Source organism: Patella vulgata, chromosome 2 (genome assembly GCF_932274485.2).
Source record: "Patella vulgata chromosome 2, xgPatVulg1.2, whole genome shotgun sequence".
Classification (NCBI taxonomy): domain Eukaryota; kingdom Metazoa; phylum Mollusca; class Gastropoda; family Patellidae; genus Patella; species Patella vulgata.
Genome location: NC_065880.2, coordinates 67,731,332 through 67,750,938, shown reverse-complemented (window position 1 = coordinate 67,750,938; position 19,607 = coordinate 67,731,332). Strand labels below are relative to the sequence as shown.

The following is a 19,607-nucleotide window of genomic DNA, read 5'->3' as shown; positions in this document are numbered from 1 at the left end:
AACATTTTATTGTATTGACAAATTAAGGATCAGTACGAGTAAATGTACATTAATTTGTTTTTACCTCTTTTCCGTAGCCTATCCATTCTTTATTATCAACACTTGTTGCCATATCTAGTGCCACACCACCAATAGCAGCCTAAAATACAAATCATATAACACAAATATGTAAAAACACTCCATATAGACAAAAATTCATCGCAAATAAAATCCAGTGTAAATTTCCTTAAAACAGTTCTCAATTAAGAATCTAAGGTAAAAAATCGCGCTGAAAAGTGAATGACACAATATTAATTCCTTTAAAGATACATTATGGGAGATTAGATAAAGAGCTGTCAGTGCTCACTATAATAGTTAAAAACTAGATAATGTAAAGGGAATTTGCTGAAAATTTCAGTCAAATTGATCCACTCTGAACCGAGAATTTAGCGATTGAATTTAGGCCTAGCCTCAAACATCATTACTTAAGTCAGTACGATAAAAAACATAATAAATTTTTTGATTTAATCATCAATGAACGTGGAGCAGCAGATCAGATTCAAATCCGGCAAATTTCACAGGCTAGCGATGATATCAAGATAAGTTAATTAATGTCTAATTAATAATTTAGATAACATTTCAGGCCTAAAGAAAGACCTGCAACAGGCAGATTTAGCTCATGCATAATGTATGTTTAATCCATTGACTACAAACATCTAAATTCTTTCATGTAAGCTAAGAAATACATGTTATACATTAATTTATAAAGGACATTTTTTTATAGCTTTTTATAACTGTATAGGCAAACCATTCTTCATCAAACCCACTAGTATTTGAGACTCATGCATGTGCTGTTGTAAAGAGACCCATCACAGTATTACAGACGATATCTTAAGAAAGAACTACCTTTGACTTGGTTCCTTAGTTCATTTTCTCAGTTGAATACTGATTTGAGGATAATAGTTTTGCTAAGGTGATAATTAATTGAATAATACAGCTTGTGTTAATTTCTCTTATATATGTATCTTAATCCATATTCAATATTGATTAAAATTTACAAATAAAATTTATTTGCACAGACAAAGATACATGTAATATGAATTTAAGATTTACAATAAGATTTGAATTTCTTTTATAATCATAAATCCTCTTCTACTTCTATAATATTATAAATAAAAGCAAACTGTGACGTGGTACCAAGACCCTTACTTGAAATTTTTTCAGTCAGACATTTTTACAATTACATCAGTCAAATTTGACAACATTTAGATATTATGTAAAAACACATAATACTATAGTTATACACATGGACCAGTAAACACATATCTGTGTAGCAGCCTCTAATTTATAAACATAATAAATTACCTGAACAGTTGCTTTAGGTAACCAAGCAAATGGAATAAAAAATCTCTCTTTTATTGTTAGATCTGTCCCAAATACAGCTAGAAAGGACGTTATCATTCTAATTCCAAGTCCTATACATAATGTTCCAAAACCTAGACCTAGAATTATTTCAAACAGCAGACTGTAAATTCAACATGCAACAATTAAACTAAAAAACATATAATTTTTCATATATTATTAAAGAAGGCAAGTCGCTAACTCAATATCATCCACAATCTTCGACATTGCAGACACAACTTATTGGTCAATTTAAATCAACATTGATGTTGTAATCTTACCGTGAAAAGATGAGCTTCTGATATCCAATATTTAAGACAAAATGAAAATTTTAATATTGGCACACAAATTGCATGCCAGAATGATTTCGAGCGCCATTTGTAATAAAGCGACTCGATGAACGAGGCTAAATATATCCCATATAGGAGAATACTACATGTGTAGACTGGAATAACCAGACACCAAAGACACCATTGAATTTGGACTCTTTGAGTATTTACACCGAACATAACTGATTAGAAATTACAGTAAAAACAGAAACGATTGAATGTAAATCAGTTTATATACATTCATAATACATAATTACATGCGTCGCAACCCATTTCTAGGTGCCAAGGAATAGCGATTTAGCTCCTTTAAAGATGCAATATTCAAGACTGAAAAGATAGCTTGCCAGGCAACGAAACATAGCTCACAGCAGATAAATTGTCCGAGCAGTCGACGGGGTTGTCGCATATTTATTTTTTTGTAGGTAATTGGAGGCATTTACAAGAGAATTTCATACAGAACAGATTATAATTTTCGTCATTTGAGGGTTCACAAGGTTCTACAAACTGAAACAAGGCCTTTAACTCTAGAAGTAATTTACAGAAATTGTTGAAATTTGACAGGCTTTTTTTGCTTTACTAATTTATATAATGCATATAAATGTCATACAGATCAGATGATAACTGAAACATTCAAAAGGTTCAAAAAGTAAAACAAGGGTCATTCGAACATTCACAAGGTTCACAAAGTAAAACAAGGGCCATAACTTTAAAAAGTAATTGAAGGAAATTGCTGAAAATCATGAATAGACCTCTGTTTCACAAATATAAATGATGCATATAAATTTCATACACATTGGATGATAACTTTCATCAATCGAGCATTAACAAGGTTGAACAAAGTAAAACAAGGGCCATAATGCTAGAAGTAATTATTGTAAATTGCTGAAATTCAATAGGCTTCATCATTTCATCTAAATGATGCATATAAATTTCATACAGATCAGATGATCACTTTTGGCATTAGAGCGTTCACATGGTTCAACAACGTGAAACAAGGGCCATAACTCTAGACTTTATAAATAGAAATTGTTGAAATTCAATAGGCGTCTTCGTTTCACTAATCTAAATGATGCATATGAATTTCATACAGATCGGATGAATTTCATACAGATCGGATGATAACTTTTAATGTTAAAGCGTTCACACTGTGCAACAAATGGAAACAAGGGCCATAACTCTAGAAGTAATCAATGGAAATTGCTGAAATTCAAAAGGGCTTCTTCATTTCACTAATTTAAATAATGCATATCAATTTCATACAGATCGGCAGATAACTTTTGATGATAGAGCGTTCACAAGGTGCATCAAAGTGAAACAAGGGCCATAACTCTAGAAATAATAAACAGAAATTATTGAAATTAAATTGGCTTCTTCATCTCACTAATGTAGACAACATATATCAATTTTAAAACAATTGGATGATAACTTTTGGCATGAGAGCATTCACAAGAAATTGTGGACGGACGGACGGGGGCGACGGCAATATACGTGCACATTTCCATGCAGGCGTATAAAAAGGCTTTCATTTCATACCAACCAGCGGCTGCCAGGCAGGATACACCCACATTTTTCAAGGTACGGATAGAGAACAAGCTAAACAAAAAGCGATTTTTCGTACAATCCAAGGCCATAATTCAGGCAGTTCTGATCCGATATGCACGAATATCGTCAGGAACCAAGATCTATGGGTTATAAGAATATATTTCAAGTTTCATCAAAATCGGATCAAAATTGTGACTCCAAGAAAGAGGGTCCACAACCTTGATATACCATATATTTACACTATTCGCATACAAGGGGCAGCCATTTTGTCCGGCAGTTTGGGTTCGATTTTCACGAAATTCAAACTCAGCCATTAGGGGGTAACGGTGATATATTCAAAGGTTTTTTTTTTCAATCGGATAAAAATTGTAACCTCTAGAGCAGGGCTCACACTGGCTTTCAATTTTTTTCCGCCAAAATGGATGATAATTTTTATACAAAAAAAATGTTCATATTTTTTTCCGCCAACTAGAGGGACCACAACCTAAAACACGATTTTTCGTAAATCAAGGACCATAATTCAGGAAGTTATGATCCGATATGCGCAAATATGTATTTCAAGTTTCATCAAAATCAGATAAAAATTATGGCCTCTAGAGGTTCCACAACCTTGATATACCATATATTTACACCATTTGCGAGGAGTGGCCATTTTGTCTGACAGTTTTGGTCCAATGAAATTCAAACTCAACCATCATTAGGGTGTAACGATGATATATTCAAATGTCTTTTAACTTTCTTCGAAATTGAATAAAAATTGTGACCTACCTATATTGTGTCAATAAACAAATAATGGATGGACAGGGACGAGGACAATATATGTCCACATGAAGCGAAGATAGCAACGCAAAGCATGGAAATACAACCACACAGATACAGATTTTAACCTACTAACTAGTGAGATGATTTTAAACTGTTAAAACCAGTACTCACTGAATACAGGTTTTACTCAGATTGTAGCATACTAAATAGATTGAGTTGTATCTGCTATACTAGTACTCACTGTATACAGATTAATCTGCTACCTAGATAAAGGGGGGGATAACTCTGCAATGAAGAATGACAGGGGCAGTCCTCTCACGACCCCAATGCTTCATAACAAATTTCAAATAAATACATTAAAAACTGTAGCCTCTCATCTGAAATGTGGGTGTACGAATTCAATCAATCTTACAATAGGATTTGAGTTTATTTTATAAATTATGAATCCACTTCTATGTGGGTGTATAAAAATATTGATACAATATACAGAAGTAACCTGATCTAACTTAAATAAAAACATTAGAACAATGACTCTGCAAACCATCACTGGTTCCTAAAGTCGACGTAAATCAATAGCACCACTTTCTCCACGTGAAAAATGATCGGCTGGGAAAATTTTGAAGTGGAAGTCCTGCTTGAAACAATCTAAATAACTCTGGTTTTGGAGTTATACTACTTCAGTTGTACTAAACCACTAGTATAAGATAAAGTGAACAAATTTTCAAAGATATATAATAACTGGTATCATTAATTTTATAGAAGTTTTACCTATAGTATTAACATCAATCTCTAATATTTTAACCTGTGCACCAATTAAACCAAATAACAATGGTTGAAATATCATCCATAATACTCCTACAGCTGCTTCTATCTGATCCTATCAATATAATACAACAATGGCTTATAACATACATATGCTCCATATGTACCATGCAGAGAGATGGTGGGGGGGGGGGGCATACATTTCAGGGGGCATCCAATCAATGAGGGAAAGGATATTAATTTTTTTTAAATCACTGCCCTATTTATTTCATCTGTTTATTTCATACTTAAAATGTCTTCCTTTCTTACATTTATAAGTACTAGGCCCTATACTTGAGTCTTAGGGGCATTGTTAGCCCTGGGCATCATCAAACCTTTGTACGTCACTGTGCATTAATTAACTTTTGTTTCATCTCAATGTTGTATCAATTTGTCATGAATTATGAGTATTTTAAAGATCAATAATATACAAGTGAGTCTGTCAATATTTGGGTTAGAATATGATTTACTGACAGGACATCTTTGTCATAGAAAGTAGTGTAAAAAAACCTAAAAATAACATAAAGAAAAATAATATGATGACAGAAATATTTCTAAAACAATGCCTTAATGTAACAAACTATATTTGTATGTACACTTACACTGGTTTGTTTTGAAGCTGTTTCCTGACGCCATTTAAAAGCTGCAACAAAAGGGAGTGTCAAACAGCCTAAGGGACCAGCACCAGACCAGTTAACATGTCGAGATCCAAATAAGGCAAACAAACCACCGGCCAATAAACATGCACATCGAAAAAGTCCAAGATGTTTCTGTTAAAATAGAAATGGTTATTTTAATTCTGTACATATATATCAAAATATTATGTTTTGTTCTAGTGTATAGCAATTCCAAGACAATGCTTTTAATACTGGGGGTTGTGGAATTGAATATCAATAGTCTATTCAATTGGAGCCATTATAATACTGTCTAAAATCCATGCTATAAATTAGGCAATATTCATTGATGGATATATTTTAATTAAATAATCTCCCCTCGAATCTGTGCAAACAGTTATATCTATCTCCATGATCAGCAGATTCTCTGGTTTATGAATTCTAAAATTCTATACACGTATGTGTATGACTTAAACAAGTCATTGTTATGATTTAAGAATTTGAATTGTTTTAATCACAACAATTTCCAAGCTTAAATGTGCTACTTTTTAGACACAAATAATTGACCAACAAGTCCAAGTGCGTAGAAGAATGTAGTTCACCTGAATTTACCTGGAAATTATTCATTTTACATAACCATTACTTACACTAGATTTTTGGGGAAGGTACCATAATATCAAACCACCAAATATACCATACACTATTCCTACTAATGCCTCTAATGGACCTTTAAATAATGTCCATACTAAATCACCTGTAATATATCATATTAATATATAAAATAACCTTACATTCCCCTAATTATTAAACCTTAGATAGACAGGGACCTGTTTCACAAAAACTTAAGGTAAAACCACTAAAAATAAAATAGATTTTAACTAAAATCAAAATGAAATTTTAAATTTTATGCTTTTCACGAAGATCGATTGTAACTTAAAATGCAATTTTAAGAGATTTTAGTTAAAATTGCTTGCACATGCACAGTGCACATTTCTGATGCAGGAACTTACGGTTTAAGCAAATACGCCTCGAAACTGAAAACTGTTGACAGGTTGAACTGACAGGTACAATATCAATAGGGAGAGTTTCATACGATGTAACAATCATAGCAAGGTGAAATAAATGAGTTTATTGCGTATTATTCGTTTCGAAATGTATCGGTGGGTTGGCCTTGAACTTGGCATTTGATTCATGGCCTTGGCATTTGATTTACTCGCAGGCTTCAATGTAAATAATGTGTATTGATAAACTATATTAAATCGCTTGAATTTCGTAGTTTTATGGTATTTTGGATAACAAAAACTATTGAGAATTGTCACAAACATGATATTTGTGACTCAAACGACTAATCTAGGCTGTAAATTGTTGTCGAATTTTAAAAGTATTTAACAACTTTGAAACTGATCCATAAGATGACATTTCAAATCTAGGCATCGGAACGATGCCTAGATTTGATATGTCATCCTATACTGTTTTAAAAATACTTTGAAATTACCAAAATGCCACACTCCTTATTGGATAATGCATATCTATTTACTCAAGTAAAATGATTTTTTCCCAAAATAAAATATCTTTGGCTCCTAAAACGTCTCTAATTTATGCCTTCATTATGATAATAAATTCATGATATTAAAATTTAATTTCAAATAGACCTATAAAATTTTTCAATAAACACATATGAGATTATTGATTTATCTTTTTTACAAACCCCAAAACCATATGAGTAAATACTTTGCATGTGGGCCTGTAGGCCTTCTAATACCAAGAAATTGGCAATTTTAAACCACTGTAGGCCTACACGAAGATATTCTTTTATAGATAAGAGTGCTCTTCTTTCCATGACATTAGATATGAAGTGAGTTCAGATTTTTTTTTTTTTTTACCTCTATTAATTATTTGAAAATAGTATAATTTATACTTGAATCATATGGTAATATATAAAATAGTAACAAAGAGTTTTGTTTACAGGGATTTGAGTGTTTTTTTTGGGTGGGTGGGGGATAATTTGGGGTGGGGCGTCATCTAATTGCTTAAATTGCAGCTATATTTCACATGCTATAATGAAAAGATATTAAATGAGAATTGTTTTTGTGAATAATAGTATGTTAAAATTCTGTGCCCCGGGCCATTGGCAATATTATCATTATTCCAAATATATCTATATGCCGCAATAGATCTAACAACGTATCTCTAATCAATGTTTGTTAATGTTGTGATTTTAAGTAAGGAGAGAGTGACGGCTGTGCTAAGTTAGAATTGATTTTAGTTAATATTGTCCCTAAAATAGTTTTGTGAAACATCACTATTTTAAGTTAATTAAGATAAAATTTTAACTTAAAATATTATTTTAGTGGATTTTATCTAAAATGCTTAAAATCGTTTTGTGAAATGCATCTATCTTAAGTTAGGATGGAATTTTAGTTTAAGATGATTTTAAGGAGATTTAAGTTTTTATGAAACAGGGCCCAGGTTCCTTAAAATACTCCCTAGCAGCAAATTCAAGTCAGCCTTAAAATCACATAGCATAGAGCAAGTTTTAAGTCAAAATGTGATTGGAGAAATAAACTATGCAAAATGCATTTGAAATTTACTATGAAAAACGTGTTTGAAATTTACTATCCAAACATGTTGAAATTCAATAGTGTTCTTCCGTATACGGTATGTCAACGTTAACAATGTCACCAGGTTTTACAAAAACAACTGAGAACTCCGCCTTGAAAGTTGTGAAAGTCTAACAATGGTGACTAAGCTACACTTGTTGATCTAAGATGGAACAGTGAGAAAGTATTGAAAGTCTGAAATCCTTGCCAAAAATTAATGAAAAATTCTCAAAACAATGCACACAATTTTAATAACCTAGTGGAAAAACTTAATGAACCTGTCTAAAACTAGTTAATCTTATTTATATGATCATAACAACTGTAAAATTTTCAAAATAATCAATCAATGACTCGTTGATTTCATATTCTAAGTGCCCTTTATGTCTATATTTAATAATAATTTATTCTTTGTTAATAATAATTCATCCTTGTTAATAATAATTTATTCATTTTCAATAATAATTTATTCAATTATAAGGCACCCAAAATCCAGCTAAAAGCTGCTTGATTTACATCAAATATTGACAAAATAGGACTGTACATCTTTACATCTTGAATATTTACATAACCACTGTAAAATTTTCAACATGATCCATCACTAACTCAAGGACACGCTGACATAACAATTAAAGCGCACTTTGTGTCTACATAAAATACTGGCTGAGTAATAAAGCATTTCATCCATAACAGAAAATTTAACGAATCAGTCTCAAAATGTTGGTTAAATTCTACAAATAGTTGAAAGATAGGTTGCCAGGCAACAAAACATAGCAGCTAAATCGTCCGAGTGGTCAACAAGGGTTGTTGCATATTTATTCTTTTGTAGGTAATTAGGGGCATTTACAAGACAATTTCATACAGATCAGATCATAATTTTTGTCGTTTGAGGGTTCACGAGGTTCTACAAACTGAAACACGGGCCTTAACTCTGGAAGTAATTTACAGAAAATATTGATATTTGACATGAATTATAAATTTCATACAGATCAGATGATAATTTTTGTCATTCGAATGTTCACAAGGTTCACAAAGTAAAACAAGGGCCATAACTCTAGAAATAATTGACGGAAATTACTGAAAATCAATAGACCTCCATTTCACAAATTTAAATGATGCATATAAATTTCATACATATCAGAGATAATTATCATCGATCAAGCATTAACAATGTTGAACAAAGTGAAACAAGGGCCATAACTCTAGAAATAATTATTGTAAATTGCTGAAATTCTATAGGCTTCATGGTTTCACTAATCTTAATGATGCATATAAATTGGATGATAATTTTTGGCGTTGGAGCGTTCATAAGGTTCAACAAAGTGAAACAAGGGCCATAAACCTAGATGCAATAAACGGAAATTGCTGAAATTAAATAGGCTTCTTTGTTTCACTAATTTAAATAATGCATATAGATTTCACAAAGATCGGATGATAACTTTTGTCGTAAGAGCGTTCACATGGTTCAACAAAGTGAAACAGGGGTCATAACTCTAGAAGTAATAAACAAAAATTGCTGAAATTCAATAGGATTATTCTTTTTATTAATTTGAATGACACATATCAATTTCATACAGATTGGTGAATAACTTTATATGTTAGAGCATTCACAAGGTGCAACAAAGGGAAATAAGGGCCATAACTCTAGAAGTAATAAACCGAAATTGCTGAATTTCAATATGATTCTATATTTTACTAATTTAAATGGCGCTTATAAATTTAATACAGATCGACAGATAAATTTCTATGTTAGAGCGTCCACAAGGTGCAACAAAGTGAAACAAGAGCCATAACTCTAGAAGTAATTAACAGAAATTGCTGAAATTAAATAAGATTATTCATCTCACTAATGTAAACAACAAATATCAATTTTAATAGGCTTCTTTGGTTCACTAATTTAAATAATGCATATAAATCAGATAAGTTTTGGTGTTATGAGTGTTCACAAGAAATTGTAGACGACGGATCGACAGACAGACAGATGGACGGGGGAGATGGCAATATATGTCCACATTTCCATGTGGGTGTATACAAATTTACGAAGTTAAGTCAAAGACTTAAGAAATAGTACGCACGTGACCCTTTCCACATACCAGCATAGAATCCAAACCCTATCACTTGCCTTAATAAATTGTATTCAAATTAATGAAACAATTATACAAAGTGCATATCAATAATATATCTATGGAAAACATTCTACAAAATCCTAGAAAACTGCCAAACATCTGATTTTAGAAATTTATTAATGTTAAGATTATAAACAGATAAAAAATCTTTTTTAAAAAAAAGAAGATTATTTTGTGTAATGATAAATATTTCAGGTTATTGTTAGTAATATAACAGTTTTAAATATATACCTTTAGAGAAAGCTATACCCAATAAAACTCCAAAACCTGTAATAGCCAAAACATCATCTATACTGGCTGCTGCTATAACTAATGTTGGTACACCTTTATCTACTCCATAACCTTTATCCGATAATAAGAAAAGTGAGGGAACCACTACCGCAGGAGAAACAGCTGCTAATACAAACCTACAAAATATCAACATAATATTATATCAAACCATCATTCATTTTTCATTCCAAATATCTCCATATTATTATTTTCATAGATTTAGACTTGATTATCCAGTTCAAATTAATCTCTGATATATGCACCACAACACATTTTATTTTTTGAAGTTGACCTCGCATTTTCATTCAAAAGAAGTGTGAAACATATTGTAAAGGTTATATTGTTAAATTTGATTTGCATACAGGAACCCATGTGTATCAACTGATAACCAGTGAAATCTCTGACTTCACCTTTAATACTCAAACGGTTTTAGATAAGGCATGTGTTGTTAGCACATTTTTTTAGATTTAACACTAAACACGTTCATAAGAATAAAATAATAAAAGAAATGATATCTTACCCTAACATAAAACCAAACTCCCAGGGTAATCCCAGTAGGAAGTGTGATACTATTCCATCTGTAATAGTTTCCATTAAACATGGTGAAAACGCTAGACGTATTACTACAAATGATAACCTCTTTAATGCTTTAGGATCTAGACCAAGACCTGCCCGTATCAATATCACAGCCAATGCTATTTGCCTACAAAGTACCCCAAAAAATATTTAAACAATACCATTTATAATACTGAAAGTAATTCTATAGAACTTGCTTATCTGAACTATATATCCAAATTTAAATTTAAATTAGGTAGGATAAAACACACAAGAGTAATAAATCTAGAAGGAGTAATCTGAATAATGCAAACAAATTTCAAACAGATTAGATGATAACTATAGTTCCTAGAGCAAAATTCTGCAAAGTGATCAAGGGCATTAACTCTAGAAACTATTATCAGAAACTGTTTCTTTGTCTCATTAATCTGTACAATGCATATCATTTCAGGCAAATGGAATGATAACAGCTCTAGATGGCACTTGAGTATTTACAAGATAGGGGTGATGGCAATATACAACCATATTGAATACTTTGAAAAATATTAAAGATACTTAGATAGGCACAATTTCATAAAAGTTGTTTTATTGTAGTCTCTGAACCCATCAGGTAAATGATTGTAACCAGAATGTGTGTTAAAAATTTTTTATTCTTGTGTGTTCAAAATGGGTATTTCGAAACATTTGGATTTATGACAGCACAAGTTGTATTTTTTATGAAATTTCAATAAGCATATTTAGGCATATGTTGTAGTTTTTATCATGAGCTGTCAAACTAATAGTTATATGCAATCCGAAATCAGTTATTGAATCAATAACACACTTTCCTATTCCATAGGGGACTGTTGAGGATAATAAAAAAAATGTGTGTGTTGTAATGTTTTTACAGCAGTAACAATTACCTGGCACCTATAGACCAAGTCATTTGGATGTCATCTGCAACATTTATATGTGGAACATTTCCTAATAAACAACCAACAATCAACATACCTTAAATATAAAAACATAAAATTCTCTTATCTTTAATTTACAACTAATTCAATTATGTCAAAAAGAGATGTTTGCATCCGCCATGGTTTTCCAAGCACAATTACACAAACTCTTGGAATTATCATGTTATGTGGGTATTTAACAAAAATAGCAAAGACCAAACTTTCAATTCTACTTAGACACATATATATCAGTTATTTTTAGATTCCAACATTATTTGTATGTTACTATTTTCCAATACCCTTTATGCTGTATGACATCATTTGCATATAGCATCAATAATAATCTTGGTTGGATGAAAGTGTGTCGGTACAGTAAAATTGTTTATATGATATCAATGGTGCAGATCAGCATTGTCTGAGGTCTAATAAATTTTTATGTCAAAGACATCATTACAAACATTATAGACAGGCAATGCACAATTCGATAGATTGACTAAAATCAAAGAAATAAACAAAACATACCTAACAAAGCTGGGAGACGTATTAAATTAAAAATATATCCACCACTCCAACAAGCCATGAACAATACAACTAACGAGAATATATTTCCTCCGGGTAACATATCTTCTTTAGTTAAAAAATACATGACACCATACCACAAACCAAATAATAAAACACATACCATCACTGCTCCTAAACGACCATGAGGTGGACACATTAACGCAAAAGCTAATCTACTTATACAGGACGCTTTTTCTGGCAACGGATTTTCATCGGCCATGATAGGCCTACAACATTGGAAACAACAAGATCTACATTTGGCACATTTTTTTACTTCTGGTTCCAGAGATTCTTTGATTTCATATTCAATTTCATTTTCATAGATTTCGTGATATTGAGTCTCATCAATATCGATGGCTCCATTTGTCTTGCCACCATCCAAAACACCTCCACCTTTTTCTGTGGTTGTCATTTTCTTTCTTCTCTTTCTCCTCTGACGGTTAACGTGTATGAAATATCTGGCTGCTGTAATGGCAAAAATGTTAAAATTATGTATTTGTAAATAATTTTTTTTAATACATGTCGTCATGTAGCCATATATCTCTATCATTACATAATTAAGTCATGGAGTTATCGACCAGTTATCATCGAGAATGACCATTGTAAATAACAATGAATAGTATTTAAATAGAATTACTAAAAATTAATCTTTAGTTTTGTGCTATCATATCATTACTTAAAGAAGTCCTTCCAGATGTTTTTAGAAAATAAAACTATTTAATTATATGTAAAACATTTATAAACTATACTTATGTAAGAGCAATTACTATTTTCTCAATGTTTTTTAAGCAAGTACAGTAATGCCTCTAAAGGATTGAAACATTTATCTTAATCCTATGCAACTATTTGAAGCTCTCTATTACTTTTTCAAAGTAGAACAAACTTTTAGTTTCCATATGCAGTTGGGGGTACATCTAAATGCCGAAATGTCACACTTCAACAGAATGGATAACCATACATATATCCTTGCTGAAGATATAATGGTCAATGATTGTGTTGTTCATACATTTGATAAAGAAGTTATATGAACGAATTACATAACCCTGTTAAACATATCTGGCAATCTTTTATAAACGGATGGCCCAATATTCTGAGATGAAATTTTCATTTATTTGGGGTATTTTTTCACATTTTAATTTTCAAGTTTATCGATAACTACTCATATGAAATCTGGAACTCCCCCTTGAATTTGGATGAGAAGCTATTAAACAAAATAATACATATATATAAGTGTACAACCATCTTGATTCAGATTTTCTCAGCTAGTTAATAATTTGTTTACTGAAGGAGTTTTTTAAAAACAAAATATATGTTTGTCGTTACATTGGTTTCATTTTACTAATCATTTTTTAATATTATAAATATGTATTAATATTATTTGTTTTCAGATGTTACCATTATTACTGAGGCAAGAAATTATTCTAGAAGTTTCAGACGACCACAAAAAACTAAGTTACATCACAATATGAAGCACCATTTCTTAGATTACCAACATTTATATAAATACATGAACCAATTCATTTAATCCTGCAATGACAACTGTCAATCATCTAGCTATGTACTGTTACAGAATTAGTCAACAAATTTAATTTACCATACCATGAAATTTGTTTGTAAAAAATTAAAATCCACTATCATTAAAATCTAAGCCATAACTGAAATCTTTTATTCTGTCACAAAATGTAATAGATACAATAATAGTTTTCAAAACCAACCATTGAGTAAGAGAATTTATCTTTGGGGAGTATCTTTTAATAATGTGTAAATAAACCCCCACTGATACACACTATTTGAAGGGCATGTGTATGCAGTAGGTCTATATATATATAGGTAAAGTCAATAATTAGACTAGTTGGGAACCAGGCATGCTATACATATGGATGAATAATATAGAGTAATTGTTATTACCTGTGAACATATCAAAATCAATTAAAAGCAATAATAAATGTATAAATTTGTTGTATTATGAAATTGTTAATTTGAGAAACAGGATGTTACTGTAATCAATAATGTCATAGTTACCGTGACAAACAGGAAGTTCTTGTCATCAATAATTATAGGAAAGATGCAATTCTCTCAACAAAATAACTGTAAACAATATTTCTTAAGTTTAAAGCTGTACAGACATTTATGATATACACTAAAAGTTGTTAGTAGACTTGAGAAACCCTATTGACTTCTGATTGAAATTATTTAATATAATAAAGAGAAGTGAACAAAACACATTTTTTTACAAGTCTCTATACAAACCATGAATAACACTGAGTCTTAGTTGATGTATTCTATAGATAAATAAATATTTGCATATCAACTACAATAATAGGCTTATAAAAGCATGTCTATATACATCATGACTACCAATAAGCAATTACACATTTATTCTACATCCTATTTTGACCAAATATTTCTGCACATCATACTATATAAATATGTTAAAGGGGCATTATGGAAGATTAGAAAAAGAGCTGGCAATTCTCACCCACCGATAGTTAAAAGATAGGTTGACAGGCAAGGAAACATATGCCCACGGCAGCTAAGTTGTCCGAGCTGTCAACAAGTGTTGTCACATATTTTTTTCTATTGTCGGTAATGAAACATTTATAATACACTAAAATCTGATTAAGAGTAACAACTCATTAAGTAATTATCAGAGAATCATTAGAATTTGTTTGGCTTTTAGTCCTGCCCCATGCTATCGGAAATCACTGAAAATCAATAGGCTTCTTTGTCTCATGACCTTAAACACTGTGTATAAATTTTTAAAGTCAATTGGATGTTAACTTTAGCCTCTAGAGCATTCACAAGCAAATGTGGGCGCCGGACCGACGGCCAGACTGACCGACGGTGGCGACGACAATATACGACCACATTTCAATGTGGGCGTATAAAAAACTAGACAATGTAAAGGGAATATGCTGAAAACGTCAGTCAAATTGCTCGACTCAGAACCGAGATATTAGCGATTGAATATTAGGCCTAGCCTTGATCATCATTACTAAGTCGGTACGATAAAAAAAACATTGTCTCAATTATCCAATTTTGCATTTAATCATCAATGAGCACTGAGTAGCAGATTATTGAATTCAAATCCAGTGAAAATTGAACACATAAGATGGCATCAAGAGTTGATAAATGTCTATTTAGCAGTTTATATAACATTTCAGGCCTAAAGAAAGACATGCAATAGGCAGATTTAGCTTGTATGTTTAAAACTACACACCTACATTTTATACATGGGTAGAATATGGATAGACATTAATTTAATTATGTCAATCCCTTCACCTCACAATAATTTCATGACATATTAACAGTATAACAATAAATACACATATAGGTTTGGTATCAACTTATAATGGATATATTGAAATCAGTTTATATATATTATCTTGGCAATATGCCTTCTGATATTCATACATAGGTATGCAAAACAGATAATCAATAGAGGGTGTACAGTTCGCTCATGTTTCAATAGGCAGACAGATTTTTTATCAACAAATCCCATACCATCTGATAATGGATTTTAATTTTGTTTTTTAAATATTTAACCAAATAAAGTATATTATGATCTATATGTGATGTACCTTTTGTTCAAAATGTTTTTTGATTCTTTTGTTGATTTATGATAGCTATTAATTGCTTTACAACATTGGTCTTTTGTACAATCGGAACGACTAGACACTGTTTCTTGACAGGCCATTGACAGATGTCCCAAATAACTTTCTAAAAAGAACACTGGGATCGAACCACAGATTTCTTTGAATTGTTTGTAGAATGTTACATCAAAAAACAATGCAACTTATTGATATGGCATTGTAGCAGGAGGCATATTTTTGGAAAAGCAACTTTATATCAAAACTACTTTATATCAAAATTTCATTTATAAAATTAAATCCTTTGAATATAAAACCAAACTGAACTCATGCTTATTCAAACATTAACAAACTATTTTCTTATTGCTATCCAAAAACAACTAGAAAGTATCCACAACAAACTATGTAACAATAAAAGTGACTTAAAGTAGCTAAGTCTCTAACTCAATATCATCCAAAGTCTTACACGTTGAAAATGCGAATTATTTGTCAATTCAAATCAACATTGATGTTGTGATCTTACCAGGAAAAAGCAGGCTTCTGATATCCAATATTTAAGACAAAATAAATATTTTACCATTGGTACACGAATCGTGTACCATAGTGCGTTTTAGCGTCATTTGCAACAAGTGACCAGAAAGAACGAGGCTAGACATATTCAACTGGAGAGCCTGCTGAATAGACTGGAATAACCAGACGCTAGAAATTGCTATAGGGTTGAAACACATGCCTTATTTCGCTGGACATAACTGATTTGAAATTAGAGTCAAAATGGAAACAATTGAATGTAAATCAGTTTATATAAAATCAGATTACATTATTATATGCGTTGCGACCCATTTGGGTCAATTTCTAGGTCCCAAGTATTAGCGATTTAGCTCCTTTAAGATAGCCAAGTTCCTCATGCATATTTACTGTAATCCTTCATTGGAGTGTCACCCCGACCTTGAAACTATTGAATAATTTCTACTCTTACTCACACTACACATTCTATCCATATAATACCCTTCATTTACTACCAATTTAATTCTGCTGTATGATAACACTGAATTACTTCCTCACTTCAACATGAATATTTTTTAAACCATTGTAACTATGGTACATGAAAATATTCAATTTACAAAATTAAAGGTTTTACTTCATAAAATATCATGTTTTTGGCAAAGATTATATTAATTAAATAAATATTATATCAAATGATTAGTTTTATTTATTTATTTGTTTATTTATTTATACATATTTACATGTAATTAAAATTTTACAATGCTACATTTTCCATATGATATCAGGCAGTGTAAGCTTACTCTTCCAGACACCTGTTACTGTGACTGTTCATCATGTATTTTGTACATGGTGAACAGTCCATTTGCTGATTACAGTATTTTGTCAATACTGTTTTTTTTTTTTTAGTTTTTTAGGATTTTGAATTTTGTGTAATGGTTTGGATTGTTCTTACTCGGTTTTATTTTATTTTTATTATTAAATTATATATGTATTATCATATTCCTACGTATTTATTTATTGATGTATTTATACTTTCCCTAAAATGTCATAATAATTTGTTCTCCTTAACAGTTATTGTAGATACAACCTAACCAGTGGCATAAACTGGATTTTCAAAATGGGAAACAAAATTTTACATAAACATGATTGAAGAAGTCATTTCATGGGAATGTTTGGTCAAAATCAGACTTTTGTAATAGCCAAACAGTAGGCTAAATAACTAAATAGATGAAAACGAAATGAAATGTGGTTTAACATCCTACTGTTCTGCCCTGACTGGGCTAATGAAGGGCATACGGCATACAGTGTGCTATGTGGGAAATTTTGCCTCGATAGCGGCACTACGGCCTACTCTTATATGTGCATGCCAATGAATGTGTACACAGGTCCTCATTTTATCATCCCATCTGAATGACTATACATTGTCCCTGGCCAGGCCCTCTGTCCTTCGCCACTGTCAGGGAGAAACTATGCCGGAAAATCTTGATGAACTTTCTAGGCCATCGTAGGGATCAAACACAGGACCTCCAGGTTAGTGAGTCAATGTCTTGCTCACTGAGCCACCGTGGCTCCCTAAATGGATGATAGAGGTAAATTAAAGAAAGTTGAAGCTATCTGATAAATTGTCAAGATTCATCCCCTTATTTTGGTCTCTAAATGGTATATTTCTAAATCACTTCAACAAAATGTCTGTCATCATAAAATGATATGTATTTGGTATTTTTTAAATAAAACATTAACAACAATAAATATCAATTGGTTATCTTTTAATAAGATGAAGCAATCTACAATTTCAAAACTAATAGCTAATTGTTATAACCAAATGGTATCACATAATTCAATGTTTAATTATTTTTCAAAAAATGTCCATTGCAGATTTGTTAAGTTAGAATGATAAATATTTTTTTAAATTGGTTTAGACATATACCATTTGGAAACGGTAAAAAGGTAGACGGAAGGCCTACTAAGGAAGATGAGAATTTAAAATTCTAATCAAAGCTTCTTTTTTTTTACACCCTCCATGTATATACTAAATCTAGATATTTTGGTATAATAAAATTTTACCTGATTTCGATATAATAAATCATTATTTTCACTAAACCACGATGTTCATGATAGCATAATTAAAAAAAAAAATACTTTCACCACTTTAACCTTGATACTATACACAACACATTTCAATTCACTGAACATGTCTAAATATTGCTTTCCGTTTTCTACAAACTTTATTATACTTCATTACTTCCTATAAGAGCTATATTAAAACAGAAGACCTTCTTCTAAATTTGTTTTATTTTGTTCAGGTCACATAATACTGAATATCATTTAAACACCTTCAAGAGCTCATTCTATTATGATATATACCTAAACTGCATGTAATTCTGTATTTTTAGCTACCCCTTATAGTGTGTACATAATTGTTATTCAAATCTTTTTGAAAAAAAAAAGACACAACGCCCTGGAAAAAATATAATATGATGTGTTATAAAAATATATGTTTAGTTCAACAAGTGTAAAGAGTCTCTATCTAGTTTGGATTTTCGAAATATTCAATTGATCAACAAGCCATTAAATTGTTTGATTTTCCTTCACATAGTTTATAAATGACGTAGTTTGACTCACCACTTAGCATTGTTTAATTATGAAGTTAATGATAATATATCCCTTGTTATTATATACAAACAACTAGAAGATGTTGTCATTCATCAATTCTAATATCATATACCACTAAAATTAAAATACTTATGACTTTAAATCAAACAACTATCCTTCAAGTTTAAAACTTTCACCAGTTTTTAGTGTTAAGATGTGCTAATCTAATTATATCTAATGTCATAATCCCTAATTATAATTTTTAACACATTTTATCAATGATATATGTAAGGGCTTTATTTAAATCTTGTTAGTGAACATGTGTAAGCAAGAAATAAGGATTGTTTTAGACAAAGATCAAAGCCTGTAAATAAGGCTAAGTATTAAATAAAGTCAGACATGTAATAGATTGTCATGTAAACATCTTAACCATTGCACTATAAAAAAATTTT

The 19,607-nt window shown here is 31.0% G+C and overlaps 1 protein-coding gene across 8 annotated transcripts in view; it reads right to left on the bottom strand.

Moving 5' to 3' along the window:
- LOC126809612 (sodium/hydrogen exchanger 9B2) overlaps positions 1-19,607 on the bottom strand; it is a 33,815-nt gene that overhangs the window by 7,671 nt on the left and 6,537 nt on the right. For 4 of the 8 annotated variants that reach the window (XM_050534272.2, XM_050534267.2, XM_050534274.2 and 1 more), the window contains 9 exons: positions 12,431-12,934; positions 11,879-11,966; positions 10,942-11,124; positions 10,383-10,558; positions 6,076-6,182; positions 5,417-5,584; positions 4,782-4,890; positions 1,345-1,481; positions 65-139 (listed from right to left, as the gene is read on the bottom strand). In XM_050534272.2, the coding sequence (XP_050390229.1) occupies positions 65-139; positions 1,345-1,481; positions 4,782-4,890; positions 5,417-5,584; positions 6,076-6,182; positions 10,383-10,558; positions 10,942-11,124; positions 11,879-11,966; positions 12,431-12,881 (1,494 nt within the window). In that variant the 5' untranslated portion in view covers positions 12,882-12,934. Of the gene's footprint in view, positions 1-64; positions 140-1,344; positions 1,482-4,781; positions 4,891-5,416; positions 5,585-6,075; positions 6,183-10,382; positions 10,559-10,941; positions 11,125-11,878; positions 11,967-12,430; positions 12,935-14,377; positions 14,403-14,491; positions 14,558-18,627; positions 18,773-19,185; positions 19,295-19,607 lie in introns of those variants that run through there. The other 4 variants (XM_056098566.1, XM_050534268.2, XM_050534270.2 and 1 more) reach the window with 4 other exon arrangements.